General features: G+C 40.4%; 2 protein-coding genes across 5 annotated transcripts; one reads left to right on the top strand and one right to left on the bottom strand.

The window, feature by feature from the left end:
* Positions 1 to 7,671: 7,671 nt before the first annotated feature.
* Positions 7,672 to 19,516, top strand: LOC128459351 (bile acid-CoA:amino acid N-acyltransferase). Of its 3 annotated transcripts, none has more exons than XM_053444494.1 (13): positions 7,673 to 7,949; positions 9,102 to 9,165; positions 11,726 to 11,849; positions 12,968 to 13,177; positions 13,469 to 13,568; positions 13,908 to 14,098; positions 14,208 to 14,383; positions 15,690 to 15,806; positions 15,882 to 15,967; positions 16,146 to 16,239; positions 16,342 to 16,422; positions 16,511 to 16,696; positions 16,801 to 19,516. In XM_053444494.1, the coding sequence occupies exons 3-12, from the start codon at positions 11,747 to 11,749 to the stop codon at positions 16,688 to 16,690; spliced, it is 1,338 nt and encodes a 445-aa protein (XP_053300469.1). In that variant the 5' UTR covers positions 7,673 to 7,949; positions 9,102 to 9,165; positions 11,726 to 11,746; the 3' UTR covers positions 16,691 to 16,696; positions 16,801 to 19,516. The 3 variants fall into 3 exon arrangements, with proteins under 3 accessions (XP_053300468.1, XP_053300469.1, XP_053300467.1); XM_053444492.1 differs by having other exon boundaries at positions 7,674 to 7,949; positions 16,511 to 16,646; XM_053444493.1 differs by lacking the exon at positions 9,102 to 9,165 and having other exon boundaries at positions 7,672 to 7,949; positions 16,511 to 16,646.
* Positions 17,518 to 21,196, bottom strand: LOC128459403 (protein S100-B). 2 transcript variants are annotated; one of them, XM_053444496.1, is made up of 3 exons: positions 19,759 to 21,196; positions 18,726 to 19,156; positions 17,518 to 18,317 (listed from the first exon to the last, which is right to left on the bottom strand). In XM_053444496.1, the coding sequence occupies exons 2-3, from the start codon at positions 18,924 to 18,926 to the stop codon at positions 18,168 to 18,170; spliced, it is 351 nt and encodes a 116-aa protein (XP_053300471.1). In that variant the 5' UTR covers positions 18,927 to 19,156; positions 19,759 to 21,196; the 3' UTR covers positions 17,518 to 18,167. The 2 variants fall into 2 exon arrangements, 1 of the variants encoding a protein (XP_053300471.1); XR_008342145.1 differs by lacking the exon at positions 17,518 to 18,317 and having other exon boundaries at positions 18,383 to 18,869; positions 19,058 to 19,156.
* Between the last annotated feature and the right edge of the window lie 66 nt (positions 21,197 to 21,262).

Genomic DNA, 21,262 nt, shown 5'->3' with positions numbered 1-21,262 from the left:
ACCAACTTCGGCATTGGCAGGTTGAACTTCTTCAGCTGCTGCAGGAAGTACATCCTCTGTTGGGCTTTTTTAATCAGGGAGCTGATGTTTGTTCTGCTGCACGACCTCAACAGCTGGTCATTTATCACCAGGGGAGAGATGACCACAGGACTCATCCTAAAATCTATTGTCATCTCCCTCGTCTTGGACACATTTATTTATATTAAAAAAGGACGACTAACACCAGTCAATTTGACACTACTGGGCCATGATCAGGGTCATCACTGCTGAAGAGGGACAGGATGACGGAATCGTCACCAACCTTATTATGTGATGCTCTGAATGTTGCTATGACATCATTGAGTTTTCTTCATGTTTCTGTCATGTGATCTTATGTTAACTTTTCACTTCGGTGACTTTTGTCTGTCGCTTTAACCAAGTTAAAGACAAAGGAAGACTGCCAGAGGTTCCTCTTGTGTCAGCCAGGCACAGTCACTTGAGACTGCAGCAGGCACAGGCTCACCAAACGTAAACAGATGGCCACTGGCATTAACAATTTATGTTAGACAGTTTCAAATTAATTATCCAGCTAATAAAATCTCCATTTTCAGGACTTAGCCAGTCACAAAGCAGCATAAATTTGTTACTACTTTCTGACACTATACCATAGTGGGTGAATGGAGGACACAGGCGTGTGCATGTTTGTGTGTGGACAAGTGAACTCAACACTGCATCTAAAAAAAATGTTTTCTTACTTTGTATCACTTGGGAGGGTTTCTCCAGATGACTTTTGGTGCTCATCAGGACAAGTTAATATAAAGTATGGTCCAAATTACATGCTACTCTATTTGTACGCATATGCTATCACAGTGCCTGCTTTCGTATTCCCGCCTTTTTATCTAAAGTTCATCACACAACACAAAGCCCCTTACACTTACTAAGTTAATCAAGTCTGGCAGCCGCTTCCTGCCCCTGCTTAGTCGACCCATGGAGCTCTACTAATGTGAAACCCCTGTTCTTCTCCCCCGGTGAGTCAGCTGTGATCGCATCTGTACCCACTGATCACAGCCACATTAGCATATAGTCTGATCACCTCCCTCGCCCCACTGTATATATGCCTCATCCTGTTCTCTACAGTAAATTCACAGTACTCTTGAATAAACTCACTCGTGTCACAATATACTTTATTTAGACTAAGTAATAATTTCTCATCATTTGGTTTAAAGTATATAATCATATTATGGTATTAGTATAATTTAAACAAGTTCTTCATCTTCTGCTTCGCTTGGCCAACGTCAAGGTGCATAACCGCCATATTTCAACAGGTCAGCATAGCCTGATTGGGGTATATACAGTCTGTGTGCAGGGTACGAATCGCCCCTGTGATGCTTTCCATTTCTAATACAAGAGCAGGGCTCAGCCTTGAATAAATTGTAAGATGAAATATTTAATTGTGGCAAAACAATTCAATTTCACAGGACAGGTTTGAATATCTTTTGTGTTTTCAGGTTTGATCTTGCGTAGACAGAAACACCATCATGCTGAGACTTTGTGCTAGTGTGACAACAATACAGCATCTCATGGGAATGAACATTAGACCATGCTTCAGTTTACACAGGAAACTGACAAGGTCGCATCGTGCAGTGGGTAAGAACATTGTTGGTTCTTATTTCTGTTTTTCAGATCAGGTACAAGAACTTGTTTCTCAGTTGAAGGTTCAGTGTGTAGAATTTATTGACATCTAGTGGTAATTTTGCATATTGCAGCTGAATACAGGAAAGACAGTGTTGTGGTGTCCTTCAGTTCTCTTAAAAACTGACAGCAAATTGCAGTCAGTAATAACCTAATTCAATGCAGGTCGGCAGTTTATACCTCATGAGCTTCAAACTTCACAACTGGGCGTTTAATCTTCAACCTATACTACCCTTGTTTCAATCTGATGGTTGGTGAGCTAATTCCTCCTTGTTGATTTTCTGTATTCAAACGTTCCCGCCTCCCAATGTTGTCATAAATACGGATCCATTGTTTCACACTTGATTCGTTGCCTGGATCTGGGGGATGTGTTTGGGGGGATCCCTTTTCTTTCCTGTGTGCTAAAGAATTATTAATTAGGGCCCGAGCACTGTCAGGCACTATTGAAATTGTAAGGATTATTATTTTTCAGGCAAATGAACATGCTTTTTGAGGGCTGTAACATGCTCAAATTCTTACAACAATTTGCAGAAATTAGAAAGTGGTGAAAATGTGATTTTCTGTTATTTTTGTTTTTTTAATTTTTTTAATTTTTGTATTGTTATTATTATTCAGGTCACCGCGGTGTGGCGTCAACGCCACACATGCCATTAAAACACGTGGTTCTGTATTGTGGACATAAATGGAAAATGAATCGCCAAAGGAGAAGATGTTGTCATAACTCCACTGTGCATTGTCCTATCACCACCAAACTTCTGTCGCATGATCAGAGTACAAGCCTGAACAGCTCTATGTGTCAATGTTTTTTTGTTTTTTTCAGGCAAAGCGCATGCAATACTTCAAAATACATGTGTTTGGTTCGCCCAGTGCTGCTTTGCAGTCCTAGACATTTTTAGTCGAACTTTGAAGTTGATCTGATGAAAGCCCTGGGACAAGTACTTCAAAGTAAAAAATGTGGAATATGGCCATAATGACCACTAAAGCCAAAATGGCGGGCTTCCTGTTTGGTCTAGCATATCTATCTAAGAGACTTATTTGTTTGTTATGAAAGGACACATGCCCCAATCGATGTTTGTACATGTCGGCCAATCGTAGTGTCAGGGCTGCCTTTAGGAGGTGCTGACTGGCTGCTGGCTTGTATGGTAGTACTATGGAAGCCATGTGGTCCACTCAGTAGATCAGACATCCTTAGCGCTCTAAGTCTCAAATCAAATTAAGTTTATTAATAAAGCATATTTAAAAACAACAAGAGATGACCAAAGTGCTGCTGTTGTTCCTGAAACACAATCAAATAAATGCAGAAAATGTAGAAATGCAACATATGCTGCAAATTCAGATACATTTGTTATTTAATTTTATCTTTGGAGATTGATCAATATTGAGGCACAATTGGTTGAGCAAACGAAAAATGTAATAACGTATTCATTCAATTTACTGCCAGGTGGAAACCACATCGAGGTGCATTACCGCCCTCTATTGGATCTGCTTCTCCCAAAAAAGAGTCAATTATCTACTTTATATATTGCATCATTCATTATAACAGTCAGGAATCTATGACATCAAGGGGACTCTCAAGTAAAGGAAATGGGGAAGGTAAAGGAACTCCCTTCATCTAAATTTTAATTAGACATTGCACCTTTCTACTCCTATGAAGCAGAGAAACACTTGTCCAAACAGGAGCTGCTTTCACCTGATAGCAAGACTAAAAGGTATATCAAACATCAACAATCCATTTGCTCCTACAGACCCAGAGCAGGTAAGACAAATATATTAATTTCTTTATCTTATATGTAATCCATCCATAAATACTGTTAGTTACAGTCTAGTTTCCAAATATTACTTAACCACAAATAATAGACATCACTAGGGCTACGTTGTAGCACTGGCGGGCCCGAGCACCCGCACGTTGAAGCCTGTTGCCGTCGGTGGAGAGAGCGATCGATGACCAAGCGCACGTCTCCACGTTGCATGCGCTTTGCACACTGCGGCAAGGATAAATGCTTCACTTCCTGCGTCGATCGCACGATGTCGATCCTTGCCTGCTAATTGCTCATTATGGTCCACGCTATCAAATAGCACATCACACTGTGAACATCTTATGTAAATCGAATCATAGTTGTAAAACAAAGCTTACTTCCTGTTGCCAGTAGGTGGCGCCATCACTATTATTACGCACAGACATATAGATCTGTTCAAGTAGGCGCTCTGATGTAGCATGAGCAATTTTGTTTCAATTGGACAATGTAACCTCAACTTAATTTTCACAGTGATCAGTAGGTGGCGCTATGACCCTGAACTAATATTTATATGTGGAGCTGTTCAGATCAGGATTGAGATCATAGGTCAGTAGTTCGGAGCCAGTTGGATAATGCAGAGTGGATTAAGAAAGTACTTCCTGTTTCATGGCAAATCAGTAGGTGGCGCTATGACACTGAGGAAATATTGACACATAGAGCTGTTCAGGCTTGTACTCTTATCATGTGACAAAAGTTTAGTAGTGATAGGACAATGCAGAGTGGGGTTATGACAACATCGTGTCCTTTGGCGAAGGATGATCCTTCGCCGCATATCAATGTTAACACGGTTTGAGGAAATGTCACAATTCTGACCATGATCCAATGACTTGACTGAGCTCATTTGAGCTGTATATCGAAAAGCAGCCAGGAGCAATTCATCGAAGTATAAAACATGTCACTTCCTGTAGCCACTGCCACAGCCGCTGGTATTTCAAGTCATAATTTCTGTGTAGATGTCATCAGGCCGGGACTCTTGTCTTACCTGTCTAGTTTGGACTCGATTGGACAATATATGTCCGAGATACAGAACCTCGTGTTTGATAGCGTTTAATCAAAGTCGCGGTCAAACGGTGTGACGAAAAGTTGAAATTAAAGGTAGTTTTGATCTATATCTTGCTGTGATGACACTCATCTCAATTTGAAACTGATCTGATTAAAGCTCTATGACAAGTTCGTCAAAGAAAAAATTGCAACTTTACCACTAGATCTCACTAAACTCTGCAGAATGAACCTTTAAATGTTTCATAAATACATACCTTCGTTTTCACCGTGGAAATTATCTAATGTGTACTTTGTACGTTATGACAGTTTCATTCAGGAAAAAGCAGCTGTAGACGTATATAAACGCTCGTTGACTGACGATGCCTTTTTGGAACAACAAACCGCTTATTCGTGAAAGTATGTTGCCCATATCTAACTGGCCGGCCAACATTGCAGACCAAATTCCCCCTATTCCACGAAGCCCATTATGGTGGTGAGATGATCCTTATCTCCATATTCTTCTGCATGTGATTGTGTATGGAAAAAACTATAGTTACAATCCTGCTTATGTTCTGCTAAATTCTGATATCTAGGAAGCAGTCCGGCACTCAGAAAGCCAAGAGAGGGCGGCGAAAGCCCCGAGAGCCGACTTTACCGTCGGAGGCACCAGAGCCGACTTTGCAATTGGAGGCCCCAAAGCCGACTTTTCCGTCGGAGGCCCCAAAGCCGTCTTTGCCGTCGGAGGCCCTGGAGCCATCTTTGCCGTCTGAGGCCCAAGAGCCGTCTTTGCCGCCTGAAGCCCCAGAGCCATCTTTGCTTCTAGAGGCCCTAGAGCAATCTTTACTGTCTCAAGGCATCACCACATCCAGAAGTGCATTCCCTCGGTGGCCCAGCCAATATTACCATAGAGAGACAGGGCCCGACGGGTCTTTTTTATATAGAAAAACACAGCAGGATTACAAGTGAAACAGGTTTATTGAAAGATGGTCACCTTTAATGTGTGTAATGCCAGAGCTCTAGTCACCTCTTTTTTCTTTATCTTTTTTTCTTTTGTGTGCTGATGTCATTTTTATTTTTACTTGTATTTTTCATTACAGGTCTCTCATTTAAGTTATGTCTCAGGGTTAAACATTAAATATTGTATCTGTATGTCAAGGTTGTTTCAGTATGGGCTTGTGTACCGGAAAAGTGATTGCTGCCAACACAGAACAATAATTTAATGCTCAACGCAGAATATTACTAGTGTATAAGCATCAACATGAAAATCGATCTTTAATTATAGTTATTATTGATGATAATAATAATAATAATAAATATAATAATAATAATAATAATAATAATAAATAATACAGCTGGTTATGTCTTATTAGAGTACAACTGTGATTGTTTAATGTATATTTAATGACAGATTATTTCTAGTTGTGTGTAATTTAATACAAAATAAAGCTTGTTACATCTGATTAATAAAGTAAACCCACTTTGTTATAGTGTGCACAGTGCACATAAGCCTCTCTGTCCACAGGGAACTTGTGACTCTCTTGGATAAATGGATCAAAAATCCACATTCACTCCAGATATTTGTGGAGGTCACTGTAACAGTGCAGTCTGGGGAGAGAGACACAGTTGTGTACAGCTGTGTGCCGCATCACAATGAGCTTCAGCTCTTAGTCGGTCTGAGTCGATTGCTGAGCCAGATTAAAAGAAATAGAATGGAAAGGTCAAATGAAAGTGTGCAGGAGAGAAGAAAAGGTACATTGGGAGTGATTGGAAACTCTGAGTAGAGGAAGAGAAAAGAATGATAAAGTGTTTGCCCTCTATCTGACTTTTATTCATGTATTGATCGTTTCTCCTTCTTCATGTTTTGGGGTTGTGTTTCTGTTCTGAGAGATTACAAATCGATAGGTGACATGATAGCTCCCCTACAGTGAAGCTAAATCGTCTTGATCCCCCCCTGGTGGCTGGCTGCAGTAAAGATCATAAACCCTGCCTCCTCCATGTAAGTAGGTGGGATCTTAATTTTATCCGTGACTCGTGATCAATTGACCGCGTGTATCAATGGGACATCGGGTATCAAGACATTTATGAATACTGGAAGGAAGAGGAGATGCGTCGTCCATCGTTTTATAAAGACTATGGATAAAAACAAGGCAAATAGCACACTGAGGAAGGAAGGAAGACAGTTTGAACTCATAAAGTTTGTACTCACAAACTAATTTCTTTCTAAATCCTTTCTTAAAATGTATTGACCTCTCTCCTTTCTTGTCAACAAAATATTTGGATAAATCAGGGCACGAAACAAGAAGTAACTAGGGTGGCACGCAGTAGAATGCACGCCCACGTCTAGGCCCAACAGCCTCCTTTAATTCAACCAAGCTGCACCAAGTTTTACAAGTCTTCTAAATAGGCCGAGGTTTTCGGGGAAATTTATGGATTCTTTCTTTGCTCATGTCTCATACTTCCACAAAGTTTCATGGAAATCTGTTAAGTAGTTTTTGATCAATCCTGCAAACACACCAACAAACGGACAGGGGTGAAAACATAAGGTACTGGATGAGTAGCACTGGCGGGGCATTACAGAGAATCGGAAGCTAATATGATAAAACAAAATCGTGTGTGTGTGTGTAGCGAGTGCTCCGGTCCCGGGCATAGACTGTATATAGGTCCCGGGTCCCGGGGCTCCGACCCCGCCCACTCGCTCTTTTGATAGTAAAGGTTTTGTACCCCTGCACACTATGGACAATATATTGCCTCACAAACAGGGGCTTGCTTGTTAGCGCTGTTTATTCAGTTTAACAGGAGAAGACGACATGTCTCTAGATCGGATCATCTTCCGTGATCAGAGCTCACTGTGGCTCTCTCCGAGTGAGTGGGCGGGGTCGGAGCGCCGGGGGACACACGTACACACACACACACACACTCACACACACACACACACTCGCCCGCTCCTGGTATTTCATGATGGCCTGATACGGTGATGATTTAAAAAATGTACGTGACGTTCACTCACGTTCATCGTTACGTTCACGTTAATAATATGAAAACTGATTCGTTAAGTTGAGCGTTCGCTAAACATATGCACAACATTGTACTGTACAGCCACTGCAGAGGGGCCGAAAAGCCGCGGGTGGCCGAACCCTGTGTAGAACCGAATTTCTATGGTGTATTGGACGTTTTTGTGGCAGCAGTGTCCATCACTTTTAGCTGTCCCCTGGAAACACTTCCGTTGTGTTGTGGCCTCTTCTTGCTGCGCGTTTGGCTTCTTGCTGCGCGTTTGGCTTTTTGCAACGCGTTACGGTATTTGCTGCGCGTTTCTCTATTTGCAGCTCGTTCCGGTATTTGTAGCGCTTTTCTCTTTTTGCAGGTGTTTTGTCAACTTGCATGTGTTTTCTTAAGTTGCCGTTCGTTGAGCTTTCAGGGCCACCGTAGTTTCGTCCTTGTCCGTGCACCTAAGCCCTTATCCACAGTCATTGTTGTTTTTGCCTATGAGGTTTGCTACGCCACGTAAGTTGTTTTCTGTTTCCTCCTTGAAAGTGATTTTTGGTTTGTTAAAGTTTTCTAGTTTAGCTTCGTTTTGTGTTGATTTGGTAATCAGTTTTTCTTTCCCCCTTTTGGAGTGATTTATGTTTAGAGAGTTTTAGTTAGTTTATTGAGCCTCCTTTTTAGGTGAGCCTTTTCTTTTGTCCCGTTTTCATAGTTTGGTTTTCCTCCTTCGGGAGTGATTTTGATTTCTTGCTCTAGCCTTTTTTTTGACATCCTTCGGGAGCGATTTATTTTTTAAAACCTCCTTTTTCTAGTGAGTGTTTTGAATAGCCCGATCTTTTGTCACTCGGCATAGAGGAACTGATTTCAATAAAGTGTGCTGGTACGTGAATCCTCTGCATCTGAGTCCTCATTTTAGTCCAGGCCTGACATCCATTTATTCAACGGGACTTACCATCGCACTCGGGAGGACTTCGGTGGTAAGATCCCTCTGTGAATTTGACCCGGTGGTGAATCTGGAGGGTCACGTGTTCCTCAGAGTGAAAACAGACAAATATAGACTTTGCACTGGAGCTCTTTTAGCCCACCCCTGACATGTTCATTGAAAAGGAATGAGCAACTTTCATTCTCCTCCGGAACGTCATTAAACTATTAAATATGTCTGTAGATTAATTTTAGCAAGATGCATACTAACCATTGACTCGATAACACGCGTATCTGAGATTTGGGGGGCTTAATCTACAATTGTCTACATTTATTTGTTTCAATGTAAAAGTTCCCTTCGTCAGCATTTTAACTTGTTTGAAGAAACAGCTGGTCTTGTCTAATTATCATACTTTAGTGCAGAAGTATTTTCTAAATTCTTTGCATTGAAACAGGTTTGCATTATACCGAGAAAGGTGTGTTAATAAACTCATAGGTTAAGCCTAAATTCAATCAAATTGTATTTGTATAGTGACAAATCATAACATACAATATATCAAGGCACTTTACATAGTAAAGTGGAGACCTTCAAATTATAGAGGAACCCAGTAGTTCCCACAATGATCAAGCACGCAAATAACTGGAAGAAACCTCTAGCAGAGTGAAGAGAGAGACCAGTAAAAGTTGTGTAACCATCATATCGTCACCCTCTTAAACTAATGGCGTGTATGACCTAATCTTTATCAATAGGTCCTCTTCATGGTGTGGGTGTGTCTGCTTGGCATCTTCAACAACAGCAACAGGAGTGTTTAAGGTATTTTCTGCTCAATCTGAAACAGCGTCTTGGCCTGGTACATGCTGCTTCATCTCTTCAACGACTAGCTCATTGTCATTTTCAGTGGATAAGAACTCGTAAGTGTCAGAATTGTCAAGTGCATCTCCTACCAAAAAGGAAAAATCAACCCTTTGAGGTGTACAGTCACAAATGTGTGATCATTCTGAAAAACATTTATTGCCTCGTGGTTACTTGTATTAAGCTGCATCAGGGATTCCCAAAGAATCCCAACCCAACCTAGGGGTGCAGAAGCTGTTGTAAAGAGGGTCCTTTGTCATTGGTTTGTTGTCTCATAATTTCTAGCTGTTAGATTACAATACGGTATTCAAATTCTTCTTAATTAGATCATGTAATGTGGAAAAAATTTGACAAACTGTAGATGAAATAATTTCAACTGAGGATGTAGGCGATTTTTAACAGAGCATCATGAGGAGATTTTGGCAAAAAAAACATAATTCTTGTCAAAAAAAGACTTAGGCCATTATTTTAGAAAGGTGACGATATTTAAACTCTCAGACAAAATTATTTGTCTCATGTTTATAGATTAAATTGTGATTTTAAGGATGGCAGCAACAGATAATAATTATTTAAGCATAATCTTAAGTAATATTGTATCACTTACTCTATAACCACAAATAAAAAAATATCAAATGGAAAAGAAAGGAATCAGAGCAATAGATTACAGATATTGTGGACTTTGCCCTGAAGGTGAACCACCGCAGAGTTTGCTGATATGAACTCTTTCAGCCCACCTTTAAAAAAAAAAAAAAAAAAAAAAAAAATCTCAATTGATCACATGCCGTTAAGATCGGAAATGTTTCCGATAAGCCAGAACTTAAATAGCATATTTTAAAATATGTGTGTAGATTCGTCTTTGTAAAGTTTTGTACCGAATGCTTACTCGGGTATCTGTGATATGTTTAGTGATATGCTCCACACCTGCAGAGGTGAGTATTAGATTATATCAATATACGGTAAGAGTTTGTCTGCCACAGGTCCATCTTTCGCTGTTATAGATACACACTGAATTTAATGACTCTAGATATGAATTAATCTAGACATTGATACATATGTTCTACAAGCCTTTTATATATGAACACATGCCTAATCATACAAAGAAAACAAAGCCATGCTCCACTCCTGTCAGCCAGAACAGAAATCTGAGGGTGCACCAACTGAAGAGTGGAAAAGAGAAGCCTGGTCTGATGAGTCTGGATTTGTGCTTAGCTACACAGATGGTCGGGCTCAGAATTTGGCATCAACATTATGATTTCATGGACACAACCTGCTGTGTCACCAGTCCAGGCTGCTGGTACTGTAATGGTGTGGGTGAAGATTTTTTTAGGTACACTTTAAACCCCTTAATAAAAATCTGTCACTGTTTAAATTCCACAGCCCCTGTGAGTATAGTTACTGACCATGTGCTTCTCCTTTTCTTCTGAAGGCAACTTCAACATCTCACTTAGTCATCTCAAAGTGCTGTCATTATTATTTTCAACGAGTTCATTGTACTTCAGTGTAGTGCCCTAAACCAATACACATATCAAAATATATCTTGGGACGAGGTATAACACATTTATTGATCTACTTCAGATTAAAGTGTTTGTGATTCTCTGCTCATAAAGAAGAGTTTAAAACCACAACCTTCCCACAATCTTAAAAGAAACAATGTGATATGTATCATGATAATTATCAATATACACTCATATGAAAATGTTAAAGTGGCTATATTGTTCAACCCTACTTCATTGGCCTGCCCATTGTTGATTGCTCGGCATTCAATAGAAAAGTCTTTGGATGTTGTAGATGAGGAGATTCACATCAAGTCTGCTTGAGTGATGTGATGAGGTCATGACGACATGGCGCAGAATCTGAAGGGATAATTTCACACATCTTTCTGAATCCATGCTACAATGAACTGAGCTCCACCCAGTGTTAGCACGGTGTAACTGAAGTGCTGTGTCTTTATGAGCATAACAGCTCTACTGTAAGTGAGTACATTTAAATACTGTTCTTAAGTACCGTTTTGAGATACTTGTAAATTAATTCCATTTTGTAATACTTCCTTGCAGATGAAATGTTGCATTTCTTTACTCCAATACATTCATTTGATGACTTCTAGGGTGGATTAAGTTAATTAATTAATTATCATAAAATATCAGATACTTTGAACTAAATAGATTCTTAATCATCTCATCCTCTAATCTATCGGTTACCAATGAGTCTTTGAAGAGGTCAAAGATTGTAATGTGTGTAATTTCGGTTAGGAATTGTTAAAATTCATTAAGATTTAACTGGCATTAATAATTATAATTTGGCTCAAAGGGTGTCCCAGGCAGACCGATTTTTTTTTTTTCAGGAAGCAGCATCTTCTTACTATTTTGTTAAACAATACTAGACTAGGGCAAAGGCCTGATGTTGAGTGAAGCCTTGGTTCAGACTTGGGTCAGTTGTAAGGTTAAATATTTAACTGGAGCAGATCATTTTTCATTTGACCAGAGAGCTGTGAACCAGTGTGAACATCTTCCTGTGTTTTAAGGTCGGATCTTAAAAGACCATCATGCTGGGCCGATGTGTGACCACAATGCAGCAGCTCGTGGGAATGAGGTTAAAACCATGCTTCAATCTACACAGGAATCTGACAGGCTTGCATCGTGCAGTGGGTAAGATCTTTGTTTGTTCTTTGGGAGCTTGTTTCTCAGTTAAGCAGTAAATTCAACTTTGACCCAGAGTGAATCTGCCTCTGCTTCAAGTTGACTGCCTGAAGCTCTGATTGTGACATGCAGAGTTTTATCACCTGTATTTCACAAATAGATGTACTTTAAGGGTATGACTTAAAAATGGCAGCATTTGTCTATAGATTATATACTATAGTATTCCTGAACCTGCCCATGATGATTAATGCACCTCTGTAATACCCTCACAGGGGTCAGGAGATATTTTCAGTAAAATAACATGTCTTGGACATTTCTTTTACATAAAACAGTGAGCGGCAGGGCTCCCCATGCATCAGCCTGGTTATACACGTGTGCTTTGATTCAAAACGACAAGGAAACTCTATTATTACAACTTCAGTTTTTTTTAGACCTCAATCTACACCAAGGGGCTCCACAACATGTTGAGTAGAATTATAAAGAAAAGATTTCATTAAATATATATATAATAGGGTGATTGAAGGACATGTCTAGCACTGAGTGACAGGAATTGTTAATGGTTGATTTGATTCTCAGCTTCTCCAGGTCAACGTGTACTCATTAACAATGAAAGTTAAAAGTCAATCTACTGATAAGCAAGTGGGTTACTTTTCCCTCCAGCTTAGGACAAAAGCTTCTGCCAAATGAATGCACCTATCTCCCCTCTTTTCTTCTGTCCCCCCTTTCCACCCACCTTCTCTGGCTCTGGCATTACACACATTAAAGGTGACCTCTCCGCTCACCCCAACCTGTCGAGGCAGTTGAGGACTCACACTGAGTCCGGTTCAGTGGGAGGTTTTTTCCATTCAAATGATTTTGCTTCTCTCCGCAGTCACCAAGTGCTAATTGTGGTACCTGTTATGTTTGTTTAGAATCTTGAAAGGTGTCAACCTCACTATACCTCATTAACTCATACTTCATAACCCCTAACCATTCTATTTCAAGTGATATGATGTGATTTGATGCTATAGAAAAACAATTGAATGGAATTGAATTAGATGAAATGTCAGCCTGACAATAAATATTTCAAATATATTGTCATTGATAGTACCACTCAGAGTTAATTTTTCTGTGTCTTGTTCTTGCAGGTGCAGTGCGGTGGAGGAGCAGCTGTAGACCAGCCCCTCTGTTGACAGCTGCTCCTGTTCGGGCTCTCATAGACGAACAGATCAGCATTAAAGGACACTTCCTACTCCCGAGCAGTCCAGTTACAGTGTGTGCACGAATGCACAGTGAGGATGGTGACCTGTGGGAGGCCTTCGCCCATTATAATACAAATGCAGATGGCACTGTGAACTGTGAGTCACACTGAGTATCGACTCAGTACCATACATATCACTGTATCACCTCACTGAATGTATATAATGCTTTTGTAACAGTTTAACACATCATCATACAATTTGGTCCCAATAAATTTAGAAAACACCACAAATAATGTGAGATTTAAACTGAATTTTCTGAAATTGTATGTAGTTAGTTGAGTCTTATATTCTTAACTCTTCTTTTAGTAAATATATAGAGTTAATAGACTCAACTAGACTTCTACTCGTTTAATGATCCTCTCCCTTCTCTCTTTCTTCCTCTTATAGTGAGCAGGGATCATTCTATTGGGGGATCATATATGGGCTGTGAGCCAATGGGACTCTTCTGGGGACTGCAGCCGGCTCCTGGAGCACGAGAAGGTTTGAGGCAAGTGATAAAAACAAGAGACTGAGAGACCCAGAAAATAAAGTAATTGAAATCAAACCCAACTTAAAAATGCACCTTAACTGTGCGTTTTAAAGTTTCCTTACACTCCTGGTGGTATAATATCACAAACTGTTTTTTCATTGCTAAACCCAGCTACAGCCACTGACTTACAGAAATAACTCATTCTCTCTAGTCTCCACTTATATTAGACTTTTGATTATTTTGAATCCAGTCAATATTCTTGTTCAGTGAATTGTTACCAAATTCACCTGCTTGTTGTCTGTATGAACCGTTTTGGGTCGATAAGAGTTTCAAGTCTAACTGCTGATCCTTCCACAGATTGCGGAAAAAATATGTTGACACTCCATATGTGGTGCACATTTCTGTACTGGACGGGCATGTGTCACCCAGTGAGGCACAGGGTGCTGAGCTGGCAGCTGTAACTGCTGAGCGCTGGTACATGGCACCAGGCGTAAGGAGAATAGAGATTCGTCAAAACACACTTGTAGGGACGTTATTCTTACCCCCTGGTGAGTATATTGGACACATACTCTATAAAGCACTGTATAAGATAGACATGGAAAGGTGTTGGAAGGCAACTGTCTCCTGAACAGCGTCTACTCTACTGATCTCTTGCAGGTCCAGGTCCCTTTCCTGCCATGTTGGACCTGTGGGGAATGGGTGGAGGACTGGTGGAGTACCGCTCTGCTCTGTTTGCATCCAGAGGCTACGCCAGCTTCTCGCTCGCCTACATAGAGCACAAAGACTTACCTGGCCCAAAGAACTGCCTCAATGTTGATGATTCATATTTCAAGGTAGAATAAGATGCAGGCTTTTGTTTTGCCTTGTATCTTCTTTTCTCACTCAATAATTTCACTTTAAAAAAGATCTACGTGTTAGGATTTGCTCCTCTAAGGGACTTTAAATGCTTTTGTGGAATTTATGAATTTCTTTGTGACATTATTTGCCATGTGTGCCTTTGCCTGATTTTCTTCCTGCCCCGCCCTGAATGTGTTTGAGTGTCTAACTATACCTGTTTATGTATTTAGTCTGTCAGTCTCCCTTGTCGGTTTGTTTCACTGGTGTTTGTGTTGGTTCTTGTTTGGCTCCTGCCTTGACCTCCGATGTCTCATCTTCTTGGTTTGGTTCATTGGTCCCATATTCGAGATGTTGTGTTTTTTTTTTGCTCCCCTGCTTTTCTGTTTGCCTATTAAATTCACTATCATTTCTATCATGCTAGTCCTATTAGATTCAATTGTGTTAAATTAATAAACTCATTATACTGCATAGCTCCCAGCCCGATGGTGACTAGGAACTGATCACCTCCGATCTGCCTCATCAGCGAGCCATTGGCCTGCTAGCCTCCAGCCAGCCTTCCAGATCTACGAAACACCAGTTCGGACTCCACTTCTCTAGTCGGCGGCCTGGAGGACAACTGTTCCCTCTCTGGTCTGTGGGGGACTCCAGGCCCCGATCATCAGCCTGATCCTGACCTCAAGACTGAAGTACAGCTGTCACTAGCTCCTACTTCCCAGTCAGCCTGACCTTTGTGTCCTCCGGAGAAACCCAGCCTCCCTGGCCTCGCACCCTGTGTCCTTTACTGTCGACCCCCTGGCCGGCCTCCAGAGAGGTCACACCTTCATCCCTAGCTTTGCCGGCACCCTCCAGCTCCGCCCCCTGCGGGGACTCACCTTTGCCAGCTTCCTGTCTCTGGCAGCCTGCTCAGCCTCCCAGACAAATTCTAGAACAGCTCCACCTGTCTGCCCAGCCTCTGGGTCTTCTGCCCGAGAGTGTCCTGCCCTCTGTCCAGCTGCCTATGGTTACATGGTTTACATTACATTACATACTTTTTTTATTCCTGTTTTATTATGATTTGCCCTGTGCATCTTTGCTTGATTTACTTACTTCCTTGATTTGCTTACTTCTGTTGTCTTCCCCTTTTGTTTCACCTGTGCCCAATCATCCCGTCCTCCTTTGTATATTTAGTCTCGTCTCCCTTGTTGGTCCATTTGTTGGGTTCCCTTGTGTTTCCTTCTATTCCTGTTTTTTCCTGTTTATCTCCTGCCTTAAATTGATGACCATGTTATTTACTCAAACTATCCCATTGTTGTGTTTGAACAGACAGCCTTCCACCTGCTGCGAGATCATCCTCAGGTCTGTGCCGACAGAGTTGGGATGATCGGTCTGTCGTATGGAGTCTACCTGGCTCTTCGAAATGCCACTCAGCCTGGTGTCAAAGTACGTCAGTGTCGGTCAGTAACATAGAACAGGTAAACATGTTTAGCTGTATAATGTTTGATTTCTCCTCTCCAGCCCTCCTGTTTGATTTGTATCAATGGACCAGTGGGAAGTACCATCAAGCTCTCAGATGCAGGCGGCAGGACTGAAAACATTGAAAGGTAAATTGTATTTTCTAATAGAGTTCACCATCCTACTTCTGTGTACTCTCTAAAGCACTGGGTTGTAGGATTACATATAAATATTTCAATGCTGATGGAATTGTCTTTACTATTGATGACTTTGACTAAAGATTAAAAGATTCAAGTTTTTTTCTTCCTTTTTAACTCCTGGTTTTAGTAACAATAAATACTGGGAGTATGATGACCAAGGCCTTGTCACTTTCAAAGAAATCTCCTCGCCTGCTAATCTTGACCCTGAGAGCAAAGTGAAGGTGATGTGAAAGACTCGGCCACACTAAAACACATTCTCATATATGCACTAACAGTATCTACACTTTGTGCTTTGTATGAATTTTGCTGCTGTGTATTTGCAGATCGAGAACATCACTTGCCCATTAATGTACATAGAGGGAGAAGATGACCAGAATGCATCAAGCACAGACAACGCAAACCTGGTAGATTTGTCTCTTTTCGTTCTTTCAAAGTAAATTGAGTGACCTTAGTCGGCATCGTTTTTTAAAACCATGATTGGTTCATCATCAGATCGAGGAAACCCTGAGGGCCGCAGATAAATCTCACCTGTTCACTCGCTTGTCGTACCCCGGTGCTGGTCACCTGATCGAACCGCCTTACTCGCCAAATTCAAGAATATCCTTATGGAGAGTCAAACCTGAAAAAGGTGAGTCATGTCCCATTGCTCCAGACCCATCATTAAAATGTTAAGACAAGGTAAGATGTAAATATATTGGTCATCTGGAGAAGAAATTCAAAAAGTTAAGTTGGAGCTGTAATGGAGAGTAATAACTGTATTTTTGACTTTTTATCCTCTGCAGTGTTCACTCTGTGGGGAGGTCATCTCGCACCCCATGCTGCAGCACAAGAAGACTCCTGGAAGAAGATGCTAGAATTTATGGAAAACAATCTGAGACGGTGAATCTTTGGTGAAGTGGACTTTTGAGATAGGAAATAACTTGTGTATGTGTGACTGTGAAAATGCTGCATTTATCAGAGAGAGTTTTACAATCCAGAAAACTGAGGGCGAAAAGGAACTTTGTTGTTGTCCTGGTGCGTGTGAATCACCCAAAAACGTGTTCACTTCATCCTTCAGGTCGAGCACTTTACATTGAGCGGAGTTAAGAGTGGCCACAGGGAGGAGCTGTTTGGTCCCTGTCAGAGTAGTTCAGCTCATGAGTAGGAGAGACCACTTATACAGTTACACTTCCTAGCTACTGTTGATGCAGCTGTATTAAATGTATTACTTGACACATCACAATGCTACAAACTGCCAAGCTAAAATTTAGATAGATAGATAGATAGATAGATAGACATACACAAATATGGATAGATAGGAATGGAATCGCAGAGGTAAGTGTATTTAAAAAAGTTGAAAACAGTCAAACTTAAAATACATGACTACAGCCTAAATCAAATAAAGATAAATGTAGGCAGTAATGGTGACATATAACTAATGGCCTGTGGGCTACTAACCCTGTATGGAAGTGAAAATTGCTGACGTTGTTGTTGGCCTGGCTCAAACCCATTGCAAAACAAATACATTGAGAGACTGAATGCCATAGAACTTCTTACTTTTATTATATTATTTATTATATATTTGACAATCATAACTGAAGAACACAAATGCATGAGACTACTACACAACAATTACTGTCAGGAGTTGTAAAGTGTACAAAGTACCTTCAGAACTGAAGAAACCTCTTGGATGAGAGGTGAGACATCTTTGAGAAACATGAGCGTGTCCAGTTGACTATGTACACTTACAACTCCTGAAAACACAATGACCTGGGTGACAGAGTCCTCAGATATACACAGCAGCCACGTCCATTAAGTAGCTTCTACAGTGCAGCCACAGATAAAGGATAGTAAAATAGTTGCTGTCACACTTAAAATATCTGGAAAAAGAAAATTGCAGAATAATTAGACTGTAACTAATATATTTTAAAGATGTGGTATTGGATTGCAGCATAAATTTGCATACACTATATTTTTCTACTTTTCTCTATTTTACCATGCAATAAGTCGTTTATACAGAAAAAACAAATGTGGCAACAACCTGCCTCCAAGTCAAAATCTACTCAGACGTCATCTTAATGGGCATTAATCATTCACTCCCACTTAAAGAATACAGACACTTTTCCTATCTACCTCATCGTGTTCAATGAGATATTAGTGAACATGCTTATCAGTCATGTTGACTTGGGATGAAGAGCTCATGGCATGCCGAGGTCACCATGGAGATGAGGGTGATGAACTCTTTGAAGTCGATCTCCAGGTCTCCGTTCTGGTCGAGGTCCGCGAAGAGCTCGTCCAGGGTCTCATTCTCATGGATTTTCTGTTGAGCAGAAAAACCGACTGACGTTATGAGGCAGAAATTACATTCATTTCGCACCAGGGATCTAAAATTGATAGATTTAATAAAAGATTTACAGTTTGAGCTGAGAGTGGCAGTAGAGGAATGTTGTAAGTTATTTCTCTGCACATTTACCTCATCTTACATTTCACATCTCACAGTTTGATAGAAGTGTTTCACTCTGACAACCAACCAACCAAAATCAAAGTCAGTCATCAATAGAATTCCAGCGTAGCTTTTGTCAACATATACAAGTATCTTAATTCCAATGCACATAGTCTCCAAATAGTCATAAACAGCCTGAGTGTTTAAGTTGTCGAGAGTAATATCAATTCTTATGTTATACAGTGCTGTCAAAAACAGAGCAGTTATTATGAATCCATAACGTACCATTATGAAATGACTCATCTCATTATTGATGAGTGCTTTTAGCTCCGTTTTTCTCAGGTTGCACTTGTGACCCGAGTATTTGTGGAACACTCGAATGATGCTGGCCATGCTACTCTCCAGCTCTGACATGGTCTCCTTTGAAGCCTGCAACAAACACAACGTGACACAGCTGAGTATTTTACTCTCACGTGAAGATGTCATATGAGAGAGATGATTCAATTTTAGTTTGTTTGTTCATAAAATGCATTGCAGCATATTGTTTTAGTAACATCATTATCTATAAACTATCACCAATGAATGTATGACAATAATAAAGATTGAGTCTTTCTTACCTGCATCTGAAGAAACGCGTCTGTCTTGTAAGGATCCTAACTGAGACAGGCAGCTTATCCAGCAGTGTGTTCACTGCCTCACCCAATTCACTGTCCAGACTAAAATGTATTGATCAACAGCTTCCACTTACATCTACCATGCACTATGTAATGTACGACTAATGGATATTAGTGGTCAGAGATTTGACCAAAAACCATTTGCTTTTAAAATGTGTCACTTGAGTATGATCAGGTTTCGCCGTTTCTCCAAAGTCAGTTCCGGCCACAAACTGATCTAGAGTCCTGCAAACTTCCCGCAATTTGTGCAGGTCCTGGTTCATAATCATAATCTGTAATGTAAAATAATCTTTCTAAACTCTGCATGAGAAAGTAAAGGTTGTGAATGTGTAATTGTAGAAAACGTTTGAAAACTTTTACAAATTGCATCAAAAAATATGTATAAAAACGTTTTTCTAAGTATATTTCTCCATTTATTTTTATTTTATGTTAATTATCAAACGCTATCAATATGACAGTATTAATACCATCGCTTTAAGGCAAAAAAACAAACGAATGTGATTATAGAAATATTTTTGTTTTCCCTTTAAGTTGTAAAAAGAAGCACCTTAAACACCCATACAAAACAAGAGCATTGGCATCATTTATTATGACAGAGGATATGGCTTGTTTCATATTCCTCTAAAGTTACTAATAGCACTCACCAGTGTGTTTGTGGTCTAGCTCTTTCTTTGTGGGAGAGATATTGGGGTTGGTCTGCTGAAAGGCTGCTACACTGTTAACGAGCTCTTAAGTACGGTGGCCCTTGGAGTGCAGGCACGTCAGCATTTCAGAAAACACATCAGCCTACAGACAACAATGCATTTCAGAAAAAAAAAACGTTTCACCAAACAACATACAGCATTTTGGAAAGCACAACATATCAGAAAACACAGCAGGTTAGAAAAAATATGTCAACAGACAACATTTCTGTAAACACAGCAACACGTCAGAAAACACAATATTTTACAATATATAAGCCAAACAGGCAGCTGCTAAGGACGCCAAAGCCACCAGGGGGCGCTATAGTCATACATCTTTCGCTTTAGGGTTGCCAATGAATTGTTTGCTACTGATACTATTGGGCCACAAGTGAAGATCATCTCGTTGGTTTGATCCAAAACTGGTAAAAAAGAGAGACTTGTTATTTCATTGTAATTGACGACGACAATCATTTAAATTCATCAGCGTCAGATGAATAATAGTTGTAAGTAATCAAAAGCTGCTCTTTCCACTGCGAGGCGGGTCCCCCACACATATCCTGCCCAGATGTACAGGTCCAGTCCTGCGCGGAGGGTGTGTACTGAAAGTAGATATGAGAGGAACTGAATAGGATTGGTTATGAAGAATACACGAGGAATCAGAATTTCGAATTTGCACTAGAACTTATACAGTCTGTGACTAGCACGCAAGTCATTCTTGTCTTTTCTCATGATATGTATAGTAAACATACTTTTTTTGACATGATGTATAAATTTAGTGTTTTATTTTTTCTTACAGATTTGTAATTATCTGAATGTTTGCTTATTTAACTGTACTATCACTTCAGAAGTTTGTTTTTGGTGTTGGCTCACATATCTGCAATGAAAAAAGGTACATGACAAACTGAATTTGCTTATTATAAGAAATTCAAAATGTGTCCAACCCCTATGAATACTGCGGTTACCATGATTTTAACAGCTGTGACGCTGTTTAGCACTTCACCCACCCATCCATCGGCATAGTGGTAATGGGTGAAACTGGTTAAACTATCCCATGAATGTCCCTTAAGTTAATATTAACAACAATGTTTTGCCCTGAGAGGGGAGAGGGGAGCTGGATGTCAGTTGACAGTCCCAGAATATTACAGAGAACATGAAATCGAAATATTGATGATCAGCTGTTTCAATTCCGCTCTCACAAAAGCTACAGTATCTGTGATCAATATTAAATCTCACTCTTAGAAATCAACCGGATGGACATATGTTAAGGAAACGGAGTTCTTAGTATTCGGACTTAAAGGATATTTATTACATGTACAGGAACAGAAGTCACGCCCTGACCGCAGCTCGCCGACTCCACTTCCTGTCGGCCGCTCCCTGTGAAACACACCGTGTTCCCGCTCCCCCCCCCCCCCCGGTGACGCAACAAGCGGGACCTAGTGTGCGTCAGCCGTGTCGTTCAGCCCCT

Source organism: Pleuronectes platessa, chromosome 2, assembly GCF_947347685.1.
Source record: "Pleuronectes platessa chromosome 2, fPlePla1.1, whole genome shotgun sequence".
Taxonomy (NCBI): domain Eukaryota; kingdom Metazoa; phylum Chordata; class Actinopteri; order Pleuronectiformes; family Pleuronectidae; genus Pleuronectes; species Pleuronectes platessa.
This window is presented reverse-complemented; position numbering and strand designations above follow the sequence as displayed.

Bases quoted from the DNA above. Each gene is read 5' to 3' on its own strand.
- LOC128459351 (XM_053444493.1), top strand. From the start codon at position 11,747: ATGCTGGGCCGATGTGTGACCACAATGCAGCAGCTCGTGGGAATGAGG. The intron at 15,807-15,881 runs GTACGTCAGTGT...TCTCCTCTCCAG, and splicing joins CCACTCAGCCTGGTGTCAAA to CCCTCCTGTTTGATTTGTAT. The intron at 15,968-16,145 runs GTAAATTGTATT...TCCTGGTTTTAG, and splicing joins AGGACTGAAAACATTGAAAG to TAACAATAAATACTGGGAGT.
- LOC128459403 (XM_053444496.1), bottom strand. From the start codon at position 18,926: ATGACATCTTCACGTGAGAGTAAAATACTCAGCTGTGTCACGTTGTGT. The intron at 18,318-18,725 runs GTACGTTATGGA...TCTGCTCAACAG, and splicing joins AGATGAGTCATTTCATAATG to AAAATCCATGAGAATGAGAC.